General features: G+C 43.9%; 1 protein-coding gene across 2 annotated transcripts in view; it reads right to left on the bottom strand.

Moving 5' to 3' along the window:
- SLC31A2 (solute carrier family 31 member 2) overlaps positions 1 to 7,502 on the bottom strand; it is a 72,297-nt gene extending 64,795 nt beyond the window's left edge. For both annotated transcript variants that reach the window (XR_013981737.1, XM_080991035.1), the window contains exon 1: positions 7,315 to 7,502. Coding sequence is in view for 1 of the 2 variants with exons in the window: in XM_080991035.1 (XP_080847161.1) it covers positions 7,315 to 7,323 (9 nt within the window). In the remaining variant the exon portion in view is untranslated. The remainder of the gene's footprint in view (positions 1 to 7,314) is intronic.
- Between the last annotated feature and the right edge of the window lie 7,178 nt (positions 7,503 to 14,680).

Here is a 14,680-nt window from a genome sequence, read left to right as displayed (position 1 = left end):
AATAAGCCAGAGCCCCAAATCTAATTACCTAAATCCAGGGCAGGCTTATGCAAGATCATGAACAGCCTCCGCTAATCTGCTGCCCTGCCAACATCCCATCAGCCTCAGCAAGCACGACTGTTCATTGCTGGGACTGATGGAGGTGTAGTCGCACAGATCTGGAAGGCACCAGGTTGACGCAAATTGATCCACTGGGACTGGTAGGGCAGGAAGCAAGGAGCCCAGCAGCAGGTAGCGCCAGGGCCAATGAGAGGTGGTGCCCACTAATTCTAGTGCTTCCCCCACCCTCTTCCTTGCTGAGTCCTACAAGGGCAACTCCAGGACTAAAAGTGCATTCAGATGTGAGGAACACTGTGTAAGTTCTCCTGTCCCATTTTCTGATCTTCCTTTCAAACTGCAGTAGTACCTGTTGTGTTATCGGGGGGCGGTGTTGACTGATATACCAGCACGCCATGTTAAATTTAATTCACACCAGCGGGAACAGTGTGGCACGACATCTAACATAATTGGACAGCGTTGCCACACCCCAACTTTTCCCCTGTGAAAATGGCAGGAAAGAACTGCATGCCAGGTTGCTTCCCCAAATTTTGTCACTTCCCTCTACAGCACATGCATAAACCACCGTCTTGACCGCTGGACCCAATCTTGGTCTCAGCTGCACCATTTGCCGGAGCCTATCTTTGCATGCAGGGGAAGCCCCTCACTCACTGAGGGTTTGAGACCCAGCAGCTACCCTCGCCTGTTTTAGCCGGCCAGGGGAAGCCATCCCCAAGGTGTGCCCACTCTTGCATGCTGGCAGCTTCCACCAGAGGTACTGCCCCTCCCATAACACCCCAAACATCCCAGAAGTTCCCCCTCTACACACACAGAACGTGTGATAAGGGCTTGCATCCTATATTTATTGAGAGTATTTGCACCCTGCTGTTCAGCCAGAAAGGCTCCCAGAGCTGCTTACACACAATCAAAACAAGGCAGTTTTTACCCACGAGGCTTACACACACAAGGGAAAAGGGAAGGGAAGGAAGAGGAAAAACAAAACTTAGGTGCAAGTTTCTAAATCGTTGTTCCTATATTGACCAAGAGAGGCAGGAGGTGCCTGGTGGAGCGGGGCCTCTGACAAAGTTTATGAAATGAGCCCTGCTTCCCATCGCTCCTGGTCTGGTGGAATGGCAGCTGAGGGGAGAGGAGGCCTGATGGACTTGGCCTGTCATAGCAGAGCTGATGGGTGACGTCTGCTTCCCAGCTCTCCCATGGCTCTATAGTCATTCACTATTTTACTCTACTGAGGTGTGGCTGGTACAGATAGGAGCTAGAGCTAAAGACGTTTTAGGGTTAGGAGCTTGGTGGAATAATAATAATAATAATTTATTTGTACCCCACCCATCTGGCTGGGTCTCCCTAGTCACTCTGGGCGGCTTCCAGCAAAGATTAAAAATACAGTGGTACCTCGGGTTAAGTACTTAATTCGTTCTGGAGGTCTGTTCTGAAACTGTACTTAACCTGAAGCACCACTTTAGCTAATGGGGCCTCCTGCTGCTGCTGCGCCGCTGGAGCACGATTTCTGTTCTTATCCTGAAGCAAAGTTCTTAACCTGAAGCACTATTTCTGGGTTAGCGGAGTCTGTAACCTGAAGCATATGTAACCTGAGGCACCACTGTACATTAAAATGTCACACATTAAAAACTTCCCTAAACAGGGCTGCCTTCAGATGTCTTCTAAATGTCAGGTAGTTGTTTATCTCTTTGACATCTGGCGGGAGGGCGTTCCACAGGGCGGGCGCCACTACCGAGAAGGCCCTCTGCCTGGTTCCCTGTAGCTTTGCTTCTCACAGCGAGGGAACCACCAGAAGGCCCTCGGCACTGGAGCTCAGTGTCCGGGCAGAACAATGGGGGTGGAGACGCGCCTTCAGGTATACTAGACAGAGGCCGTTTAGGGCTTTAAAGGTCAGCACCAACACTTTGAATTGTGCTCAGAAATGTACTGGGAGCCAATGTAGGCTCTGAATCCAGAAGCTCCTAGTTTGATCCCTGGAACCTCCAGATGACCAGTCAGTCACAGACCGTGTGTGTGTGTCTGTCTGTCTGTCTGTCTGTCTGTCTCTCTCTGTGTATATGTATTTTACCACAGGTGTCAGGGCGACTCAACCAGTAACATAGGCTATATTTGACAACCTGTACCACTGGTTTGATTCTGTACAAGGAAGTTCTTTATCATGTGCCATTTTCATCATCCCAACCTATGATTATCTGTCATCTTATTCCAACTAATTGTTGGGTCTCTGTTTTGCTTATTAATGTGGAAGCTCTATTACGGTATGGTCAAAAACAGGGTCAGCGTCTTTGCAAATCCCTCATTCACAGGGTCAGTGAATTCCGGGCAGCACCAGTTTCTTGGTGCCAAATTCCACACCTGTGTCGGATCTTCGAACAGAAATTGTTCCCTTCAAGTTGAATCTCTCTTGAAACATGCAAAACTGAGAATGTGAAAGGAGAACCACAACTGCATTATGCAAAAGCTGATTTCCTAAGAGGCAGATTCTCAGGGTCAGTTGCAAAAGCCTATGGAGTGGATGGTGTATTTGGGTCCTATCCCTGCCCAAGTTCTGGAGAGCCACTGCCAGCCAGAGAAGAAAATGGGTTAGATCAGCCTTAGGTCTCCAGATGTCTCTGGACTCCAGCTCCCATAACCCTTGACCACTGAGCTTGCTGGCTGGGGGTAGATGGGGTCCAAAAACATTTATAATAATAATAATTTATTATTTCTACTCCACACATCTGGCTGGATTTAGAGGGCCACAGGCTCCCCACCCTTGCATAATTTATTATTATCAATAACTATGATTGTGTTCTATCACATTCTTCCTCCCATAGGAATCCAGGGCAGTTCACATCATTAAAAAAGTATATTCACAATAATTAAAGCATTCAAAACTACATCTCTTAAAAGCCACTTTGAGGCAATTTCTCAGTAAGTGGGATGTAATTTTTTAATTAAATTAAAATAAACCTAATCTTCTTTGCATACAGAAGGTCCCAGGCTCAAACGCTGTCTTTTCCAGGTAGCACTGGAAAAACTCCTGTCTGAAACCCAGGGGAGTTGCTGCTTGCCTGTGTCAACAATACTGAGCTTTTTAATGCTCAACCTAAAGCAATAAGTTGAACACACACAGTCTGCCAAAGAAACTCCAATGGGAGTTGAGGAAATTCACACAAGACTGGGCATGTCTAGGTGTGAGGTTGCAATTATTGGGTTGCTGTGAATGAAAGAGATGGAGGCGGAAACAGAACCAGGACTGATTCTTTCATTGCAAAAGAGCTTGGGAAGAAAGCTGTGGTTTCTAATCAGTGGGATAATCGGGTAAACACTTCTAGCAGATCACATGAAGGGAGAACAGAGAACTGGAGAATTTCCTATGTTTCACTAATTCCTGAGGAACATAGGAAGCTGCCAGACCACTGCTCTACCTAGTTCAGTATTGTCCACAGCAGTGTTTACCAACCTTGGGTCTCCAGTTGTTTTTGGAGTACAGTTCCCATCATACCTGACCACTGGTCTTGCTAGCTAAGGATGACAGGTGTTGTAGTCCAATAACAGCTTGGGACCCAAGATTGAGGAACACTAGACTACACTGACTGGCAGTGATTCTCCAGGCTTTCAAGGTCTCTTCCAGCCCTGCCTAGAGACACTCAGAATTGAACCAAGGGTTAGTCTGCATGAGAATCAGATCTACGTTCTCTTCTGGTCAGTGAGGGGTATGGCCTGAACAGAGAACCCACAGCTGAGGAAGGAGTATGGCCTAGGGTGAGTCCCAAAGGTCCGATAAAGAACACTGGAGGGAGACACTTGGCCCTTGGGGCTGTTTTCTCCCTTCCCTGGCATATTTACAAAGATACCCAGTCTTGTTTGCCCTGTGATTCTCAGATGAAGGTGGTATAGAAATTTAATTAAAGAAGAAGAAGAAGAAGTCAGGCATGTGAACTGAATCAGATTTCTCCATCCATCTCTAAAATGAATACAGTGGGACTTCTCATAAAATAAGAATAGCACTCTCTCACATTGAAATAATGGAGACTTAAAAGGACTTTGCTTTGACTGGCTTGTTCTCATAGTGTTTACGCTGGGGACTACAATAAACATCAGAGTCCTCTTCCATAGGAAGCTGCATCAGCCTGTTGCAGCAAATGCAAAAGAATGTGACTGGCCTATTGAGACCTACTTCCAAGTATGCATGCACAGGATCGCTCTCCTGAGGTGGGACAGTTTGGCACATACTCAAGTAGGACTTCCTGAGTAAACAGGCAGGTAGGATGCGGAAGCAGTACTGTCTAACCTACTTTCAAGGAACCAAAGAACAGCTTCTGGTTATACTGGGAAAGCCCACTGAGGAAGCATGACTCATATCACCCCACCGCCTTTTTCATGCACACACATGTTGCATTATTTTAATTAGCAAAATACTTATTTAATAGCCATTATAGAAAATGGGAAGGGGGACGGGATTGCAACAAGAAAATTCAGAGCCTTGTCAAGTTACATCAGATTCACCTCCAAACCCAGTAGTGGCTGGTGCCCTCTGGGAGACAACTTTTCTTCAATTGCTGGCCTCCGGAATGACTAGGAAATACCTGGATGCAGTGGTGATTGGTGCCCATTGAGGCAGATGGTGCCATAGTCAACGAGAGGCAGAGACAACTCATTCTAGTTTGGCCCCTGCCCTCCTCCCCGTTGAGTTCTACAAGGGCAACACTGAAACCAAGGAGGAAGCTGACTGGCAGTTCCGCTCCCTGGACTGACTGTAAGTAGGAAGGCAGGGAGTAGAAAGGCTGGCTGATATTGGTGGAACGGGGCTCCATTTATCCCAATGGACCAGCCCCCACTCTCCAGCTCTCTCCTGTCCTCCGCTTGCCTTTTGGGAAGACAATAGGATTGGCTTGGATTGAAAATCCACACACACCAGTCCAAGGGCTATTTCACATTGACGAAGGCTCTTCTGTTCCTGCTGCCCATTTACCTGGTGGTAGTCCAGTTTAGGATGGTCCAGTTGGGCACTGCCTCATCAACCCCAACTACTCCTGCCTGTCTGCCATTTTACTTGCAACCAGTTCAGGGGGTTGCCCCTGCCTGCCAGTTTAGTCTCAGGTGTAGCCCTTGTAGAAGCCAGAAGGGAGAAGGATGGGCAGGGGACTAGACCAGAATTAGTTGGCTCTGCTTCTCATCGGTTCTGGCTCCACTGGTCTGAATGAGCACCAGCAGTTGTCTGTCTTGTGCTAACCTCTGAAGTAGGAAACCCATCTATTTGGACAGGGGGTTATGGGGTGGGGGAGGAATGAAAGTCTGTGCGGGGGCATTTTACACCCATAGCCATACCAATTAGCTCTCAGGCACAATTTAGCAAGCACCTTTCAAACCCTAGCTTGGGGCCAAGATACCTGGGGGATCACCTCCTCCTGTACTATCCTGTCCTCTCCCAAAGATCAGGATGAGATAAGTGTCAGACCTAGGACAGAGGCATGGCTGGTGGCAACAAAGGTGGCACTGTAAGGGAGGATTTGGGGGCAGATGCTGGCAGCCCCACTCAGCAACACAAGTAGGAGAGCATCAGGGCTCTCTCATTACATTCTGAAGTAAGTGAAATAATACACATCTCCATCTAAAGAGGGCCACCCTTGTAAAATCATGAAGTCCAGAGTCTGAAATTGCCTAACTACACCACTTCCAGACAGTTTTAGGGAGGGATTCTATAGCATAGCAGCAAATTCTGGGTGCACAATTCAGGGTGATTAGGCACGCCTGTGCAACAACCCAATCCAGCCCACCCCACCCCAATCATTTTCATAGTCTTCTATATACTATGAAGTTGCGAGTCTTCTGAGCTGCCTGCATGGTGCATAGCCACTGGGAGAGCTGGACCAAAATTTTCTTTATACCGTAAATCTAAAGTTTGTATTCATGCACTCTGGACCCAAGATATATCTCTCCAACCCAACTCAAGGATTAAGTGTCTGTAAGGCAAGGGAATGGGACGCGAGTGGCGCTGTGGGTTAAACCACAGAGCCTAGGACTTGCCGATCAGAAGGTCGGCAGTTCGAATCCCTGCGACGGGGTGAGCTCCCATTGCTCGGTCCCTGCTCCTGCCAACCTAGCAGTTCGAAAGTACGTCAAAGTGCAAGTAGATAAATAGGTACCACTCTGGCGGGAAGGTAAACGGCGTTTCTGTGCGCTGCTCAGGTTTGCCAGAAGCGGCTTAGTCATGCTGGCCACATGACCCGGAAGCTGTACGCCGGCTCCCCCGGCCAATAAAGTGAGATGAGCGCCGCAACCCCAGAGTCGGCCACGACTGGACATAATGATCAGGGGTCCCTTTGCCTTTACCTTTTTAAGGCAAGGGAATAGCTGCAGATCAATGGTACAGCATCTGCTTAGATTACAGGGGTCAGCCAACTTTTTCAGCAGGGGACTGTTCCACTGTCCCTCAGACCTTGTGGGGGGCCAGACTATATTTAATTTTTTTGGGGGGATGAACAAATTCCTATGCCCCACAAATCACCCAGAGATGAATTTTAAATAAAAGGACTCATTCTACTCATGTAAAAACACGCTGATTCCCGGATCGTCCGCAGGTTGGATTGAGAAGGCGATTTGGCTGCATCCAGCCCCCAGGCCTTAGGTTGCCTACCCAGGCTTAGATTAGGTCCCAGATTCAGTCCCTGCCATCTCCAGGTAGGAATGGGAACAGTCCTTTTCTGATACCCTGACGAGCAGCTGCCAGTCAGTGTGTGTAAACAATAGTGAGCTAGATGAGCAATGGTTTGACTCTGCGTGAGGCAGCTTCCGATGAAACTCGCCAAACGGTGAGAGATGTACATCAACTTCTCTTTAAAAGGAAAGTCATCCCAAAATCTCTCTCTCCACCACCACCCGCCCCCAATTAGGGACAAAATAAGGCTCATTGTTTTTCAAGGAACCCAACAAAACACTAGTCTGTTCCTGGTAAACAGACAACAGATGGAGACGCTGACTCGCCCAGCGTGCAAATTAAGATCGCGATCGAAATTTCATTACGACGCTCTTAAAAGAGCTAAATAAAGGCTACTTTCTGGGCACAGTTACGTTATAGTAAAGTAGTTGTCCGGCATTTGTTTATAAAAATTGGATCAGCATCGATCTCAGCAAGAATGAAAGCAACACGAGCCGGGGAGAATCTGTCCACAAACTTTTGCTTTTTTAAAAAAAACAAGCTCCGCATTTTTAATTTGCTTCCAATTAAATAAGTAAATTAAATAGACACCATCTACAATTTTGAAACAGACTTGCCTGCATCATCTTGCTGCAGTATTTTCTTCACTTCTTCGTTTTTTCCTCCGGCAGAAGCAGCAGGCGAGTTGCCGTCTGCGCGCAATTAAGTTCGTTCCACTCGATCAGGTTCCGCCTAGATTCAATGCCTCGGTAAAAGATAATGAATTTAGTGAGGAGTCACGTGGGCCAGGGCGCGCAGCATCCTGGGAATTGTAGTCTATTATTCTGGGTTTATTTATTTGCATTCCCGTCTTCCTCCCCAGCCCAGAACAAATACTGTTTTACGATTTAGACAAGTGGCACATTGCAAAACCTTGATTGACTGCATGCATCGCTTTGTGCTTACTCTAGAGTAAATAGAGAGTAGGAGTTAAGATCACACCCATATTTAATTAGCTCTTCAGGCCGATTCGAAAAAATATTGCAATAATACTGCGAATAATAAATGTAAATCTAGGAAAGAAAGGGTCGGGTAGTCCTAAGGCTCTTTGCAACGATACCGTTTACCTCGGTGCATAGTTGTGGTTCCCTATTTTTAAAGGAGGGAGAGAGGGAGAGTTTGGACACTTTCAAACTACACCTCCCAGAATGCTTTGCTCGGCAAGCCCGGATGCAACAGCTGTAACAGCTGGTAGGGACGCTCAGTGAAGCACTTCCATTCCTGCAATCGCAGAGGGCCTCCCTGCGATTATCTTATTCTGCTAGGCATAATATTAGTTCTATATTTATTTTATCTTATCATTTATAAGCCGCCTTTTAGGCTAGCTACCGTCACAAGGCTCCAGACAAGCACCCCTCGAATAACAAACATTTCAGTATCATCCTATTATGCCATCTTAAGCATAATCAAAATCAAATACCAGAAACAAAACCACCATACTAATTAATCTATCGTTCTATTTACAACCAGTAATCTTTTAAATCTTTATAGCCAATTAAAACAAAAAACTACAGGATCTCACCAACTTTTTTTTTATTTAAAAAGGGTGAGTCTTAAGCACATAAGACAAGCATGTTGGATCTTGTCAGTGACCCATAGTCCAGCATCCTGTTCAGTGGCTGAACAGATGAAAAAGACTCAGTTACACACACACACACACACACACACACACACACACCATTATCTTGATGTCTGCCCTCTGGTTCTCACCATATATGTAAGCTTAACCACACATACCTTATTCCAGATTTTAGTTATCCATTCTCTCAAGAATGGTGTTCTTACCTCCTCCCCAATATGACAATAATAATTCTGGCACAAGGGTGCCAACTTGAAAAAAATATTGTGGGGGCCCAGGTAAGCCCCTCCCTGAATAATCAATCACATGACACAGTGCACACACACCATCTGAATGGGAACGCCCACCAACTTTGTGGGGGCCTGGTGCCCACAAGTATTTTATTGTGTGTGCCGAAGCCCTCGTGCCCCTAGGAGTTGGTTCCTAGGTTCTGGCAGCAGTTAATAGATGTTGATTAATTCCCTGTCCTCTGTTAGTACAATTTTCTTTAACATATCAAAAGAGGAGAATTAAAGGGTCCCTGGGTAAAGTATAACCAGTTATCACAGTAGATTCTTTGTTTTCCATCACTATACCTTCCAAGAATTTTCTGGCATGAACCCCAAATTTCTCAGCATTTGCAGCTTTACACCTCCAGCAGGTACCACCTGCAGTGGGGTCTATTAGGCTAAGACATTAGGTTCCTGCCATTGGTTAATTCGGCAGCCGCCTCATCTCCTGACCCTCTCTGTCTCTCTGCCGCTTAGATTCATTCTTCTGCAAGAGGATACAGATGCAGCAGGGGCCTTGCAGCTTTGAGGCTCAGTCTTTGCAGCAGACTGCAGCTGAAACCACCTGATGATGCCTTTAGAAAAGGGAGATGGAAGAAAACACAGGAGGGTTCCGCATTTTTCCTTGGCAGCCAGAAGCAGGTTGTTTGGGAGCAATGATTTTAAAATTACTCTAAAAGCAGATTTTCCAGCAGCACGAACTCTGCATCAGACTCCACACACCAAAAAAGGAAAAAACAAACAAATACAAAATGTGCCCTGCTCCTTCCTTACACCCTGAATCCGTGGTGGGTTTCTCCATAGGGAGCTTGTAGTACACCAGGGATTCATCCATCTATCCGCCTTAGTTCAGTAACAGGTGCAAAACCAGGAGTATTTTAGGAGTGTTTACTTTGATGTGATGAAGCGTTACCTGACTGAAAGGGGAAGAAGAGGAGGTTCCAGCCAGAAAGAAGAAAGTGATTTAATATGGTCTGGGGAGTTTAAGAATGGGAGAAAACTGAGCACATTCTCCCTTTACATAATTTGTGTGTACACTCTGTGTCTGCAATAGCCTGTAGTTAGTAGTTAAGGTGCTTAATAAATGCCTACACCTATGTATTTGATTTTCGTCCACCCCAATTTTTCAAACCACACATCAGCTTTCCAACTTCATGATGGCCCCACTCCTGTCCACATTTTGTATCCAACTGCACAACAAACAAACAAACAAACAAACAAACAAACAAACGAGTCACACTTTTTTCTGTGTATAAAAGAGTTGGAAGGAAAGGATACGGTAATCTATTCCAACCCCCTGCAATGCAGGAATTTTTTGCCCAACTGGGGCTTGAACGACCATGAGATAAAGTCCCATAATCTACCAACCAAGTTATTCTTTGAGGCCTCAGCTGAGCTGTGTTTGCAGATTGTCAGTCATGGACAACCCTTTGGTAGGGAAAGAGAAAGGGGCTAATATAGAACTCTAATCAGTGCTAGGAATGGGAGACGTCTTTGGCTGGGACTGTCCTTTACGTTTCATTTTTATACACGAAGGTCTGTACTTGTGTCCAGAGATGTCTGTGGCTTTTGTAAGGACAGATTGCTTTCAGCATGATACATTTCCTTCCACTCTGGACAGATCAGCACCATGCATTTTGTTAAGTTGTGGGTGAACATATCAGACGACACAGCGATTCTTCAAACAGCTCTTCTTTATTCAGATGCCAGAACAGAACTGAACTGAGGAGCTCAGTCAGCCTGCTTATATAGAGCTTCAGTACAATGTAACTGTTGCCATTTTCTAAAACTATCCAATCACTGAACGTCACTTTCGATCCTTCATTTGCATACAAACTATCCAATCACTGAACGTCACTTTCGATCCTTCATTTGCATAACTATCTACAGTATCCCCCTGCTGGCCCAGGGTGAGAACTTCAGTACATAACACATTTAAAGCACACTCAACACACATCCCTTGTGTGAAGCCACTACTCTGATAAAATGCCAATTGCTTGATTCCTCATCAGATTTTACACAGGTTTAAATTTTGAATATGTATTGTTACATGCCACCCCCAAATGGTGAGAGACTCTGGGAGTACCAAGTGTTCTGTTTTCTTAGAATGAAGGTCAAAGGAGACTGGTGTCTTTAGGATATATGGGTTTTTAATACATATATAGAACCTGAACACAGTCCCTCCAAAGTGTCCCTATTTGCCAGAGAGCTCCCTGAGTTAGAGAAGCTGTCTCGGTTTCTGATTTGACCCCGGAATGTTTCACTTTTCCTTAGGATGTCCCTATTTTCACTGGAGAAATTTTGAATGGTATGGAGTTATCTGACCCCTGAGCCATCTGAAGGCAATCCTGCATAGGGAAGGTTTTTAATGTTTTATTGTGTTTTTATATTTGCTGGAAGCTGCCCAGAGTGGCTGGGGCAACCCAGTAAAATGTTTGGGGTATAAATAGTAAAATTATCATTATGGAATGGGATGTCCCTATTTTCATCAGAGAAATGTTGAAGGGTTTGTGTACAGAGAATGGGAAAATATCTATAACGAACTGAAAAAGATGTTTAGATTTTCATTTGAAAAAAACCCAGAATCCTTTCTCCTAGGCATCATGTGAGAGGAAATAAAAAGATCGGTCAGGCCAATATTTATGTATGCAACTACGGTGGCAAGGTTAATGATTGCCAAAAATTGGAAAAGCAGCAGCGTCCCAACTAAAACAGACTGGTTATCTAAAATGATAGAATACTTCCATATTGCTGAACTAACAGGGAGGATGAGGAGAATAAAGTGAATAAAGAGTGGGCTATCTTTAAGGAATACATCCAAATTTATGTAGAAAAAGTAGAATCTCTGACAGATATTGAGTGAATCCAGAAAATGATTAGAGTGAAAGGAGAGTAAAATCAAGATAGAAGAAGAGATTAAAGAAATAATGAAATGTGTTTAAGCTAGTTGGAAAAATAAAGTAGTGTAACAAGAACGACTGGAAGTAAAGTCACTTGGTGGGTGTCCGTGTGGGGCAGGTGTGTAGGTATGTTGATATGTACAGTATACTTAGGTATTATATAGAGTAATGTAGGTATGTTTTATGTTATGAAAATAAGGTAGTGTGTTATGTACGTGTATTGTGTAATTGTGCAAATGTATATGTATGTGTTTTATATGTTAATAAAATTTAATTTTTTTAAAAAAGAGAATGGAGGGATTCACAGCATTAACACTGCAACAGATCTTGCTTTCCCTTAGGTTTCCAGAAAAGCCCCAAAGACATGTAAAAGACATGTAACAGGCTTGGCTAAGACTGTTAACAAAGAGACAAGTTTGACCACTTCTTGTAGACTCCCATCTTACATACATCAAGTCACAGGATTGGTGGTACCCAAATCTATCATCCAAACCAACTTCCCAATCCTATTATTATTTGTTTCTGTTGATTCATTGGTTTATTAATAGTCTGTATAAGATATTCCATTTTTTAAATATTTGATGTTTTATTATGTTTTTATGTATGCTGTAAGCCGCCCAGTGTGTTTGGGAAACCCAGTCAGATGGGTGGGATATAAATATAAATATAACAACAACAACAACAACAACAACAACAACAACAACAACAAATTTATGTAGTGTACATTAATAGCTATTTACTTCCAGGCAATAGTTATGGGATAGCCATTGGACTTCCTTCCCACATGCTCCTTTCTCTTAGGTAAATAAAAGCTTGAAAATCATATATTGGAAGCACATTCTCTATGAGGAAAGACTGTTCAGACTGAACAAAAAGGAAGGTGGGAGTTAGTTTATAAGACTTCTCCTTCCACTCATAATAACTAGAAACCATGGCCACCCAATGAAATAGATTGGCAGGCAATTGTGAACAGACAAGAGGCAGAAATTATTTATCAGACAAAGTGAAACAAAACAAAATACCCTGCTATCATTTGTTTACCATATTCACTGCTGTAGAATCTGGGAATGAACACTAGATGGCTTCCAAATGGGATTTTGAGAAATTAATGGTGGGCAGAGTCTTTTTCCAATCAGGTGGTGATTAACACAAGGGGCTGTTTGTTTTAATGGAGAACACAGATCCCTCTATTTATGAGCAAACTTAAGAAACATCAGCATTGTAAGTACAAGAAAAAGCAGAGCCAGCTCTAGGTTTTAGGGACCTTGTGGCAAACTGCGCCTCTGACATCAGTAGGTGATGGGGTTGCTAGGTGGTAGGGGATGAGCTGGCCAGCAGCAGTGTAAAATATGGTGGGCAGGGCAGGTGTAAGCTCATTGGCCTTTTTGTTGGGAATTGATGCTGGGCAGTTAAGACCCAATCTTGAAGGCTGCTGCCCAGCTAAGAGATAGCCAAGCACTGGACGAACTCCATATAGTTCTTATTGGTGGGATGGTGGTCCAAAGTCTGGTCTCTTGCCAAAATGGCTTATGCAAAAAGGTGTTGAGGAGCAGAGGGACTGCTCTGCAGATACACAAGACCCCATTCTGCATTATGTTGCTGGTCAGAGAGGTGTAATAATACAACTGTCACTTCTGCAGAATTTTGTTGGATTTACAACCGAGATACCTCCCTGGACAAGCAGCTCCTGGTGGATATTACTAAGTGGTTTATTTAGTGTGCTTGTGAATTTCCCTTTTCAACATGGAGTAAACTGCTGTGCACTGCATTTTTATGTTTATATTAAGGTTCCTTTGCAAGGTTATGCATAGTATGATGCTATGTTGTCATGGCAGTGGCAGACTTTGGGCTCTCAAATTTCAGCAGTGCCTTGTGCAACGCTAAAATTCAATGATACCCCACTCCCCAACCACTCATGCTCCATTCTACAGCATTGTTTTGGTGCCCCCTGAAGCTCTAAAACCGCCTCTGGTCACCCAGAAGTATATTTTTTAAAAGGGGGAAGCTATCAGATAATTTCTAATATTAGGTACAACTTAGGAACACATCCAAGGTTTCTTCTCTGTGTGTGTGTGCACGCGCGCGTCGCAGTTGGACATAAAATGTAGAGTTGGGGAAAATTGTGCTGTCAGAAAGCTTGAAAATGTGCAATTTGAAAAATGGGTGGGGGTGGAATTGAGCAATTTAGATGTAGCTGTTTATTAAGCACTTAACTGAGAGCCAATGTCAGGGACAGCATGTACACAAATTATGTAAGGGTAGGATGCGCTTGGTTTTCATACATAAAAGATATTGCCCAAACCAAATTAAAACACTGTATTCTTTTGGGCTGGAAACTCCTCTTCTTCCCCTTCATCTCTGGGCAGGTCATGCTTCATAACACATCCTCATAAATACATTTGAAGTACTCCTGGTTTTGCACCTGTTACTGAACTAAGGCAGACTGATAATGAACCATTGCTTCATAAGAAATACGGGTTCTTGTGGAGACACCACCAAAGATACAGGATGTGAGGAAGGAGCAAAGCACACTTTTTATCATTTGGCTTTTCTCTCTTTTTTTTTAGTGTGGTGTGTCTGATGCATAAGTTGTGAAGTTGTAAACAACAACAACAACCCTGAACTGGCTAACAAATCATCACACACGATTTGGGGGAGGCAGACTCAATACTATAACAAATATACTTGAAGTGTATGAGTTCAAAACTCTGTGCAGTCCCACATTCTGAAATTGAAAGTATTTTCTTCTTCTTTTAAGCAGGAAGCCTTAAAACAGCAAAGTCTGCAGACGGGAAGCTTCCTGTGTTGCTAATTAATTCAGTCCTGCTTTCAGAGCCACAAAGAGTGGAATCTTTTAAGTGAAGAACAATTCTGTGGTAGTGTGAAGGTTTTATGCAAAAAAAGGTCCCAGGTTCTTTTTTAAAAAAATATTTTGTATTAACCGACCAATCAAATCAAATCACATCACATCACATAAATTCCGAATTACAAAGCCGAATTTTAAATTTTTGTTGAGGGGACCCATATTTCAAGATCCGAAGGGGGATTCTGATCATCTTCTTGCTACTGCGTTAATGTCCAAATCAGTCCAAATAAAGTTCATAATTCTATCCAGTCTTATCTTGCTGTTTCCACATCTCATCTTGTTCATATATATTTTCTTTTTTTCTTTATGATCTCTTCTGATAATCTCCTT

This window comes from Podarcis pityusensis (assembly GCF_964106645.2).
Source record: "Podarcis pityusensis genome assembly, chromosome: Z".
NCBI lineage: Eukaryota > Metazoa > Chordata > Lepidosauria > Squamata > Lacertidae > Podarcis > Podarcis pityusensis.
This window is presented reverse-complemented; position numbering and strand designations above follow the sequence as displayed.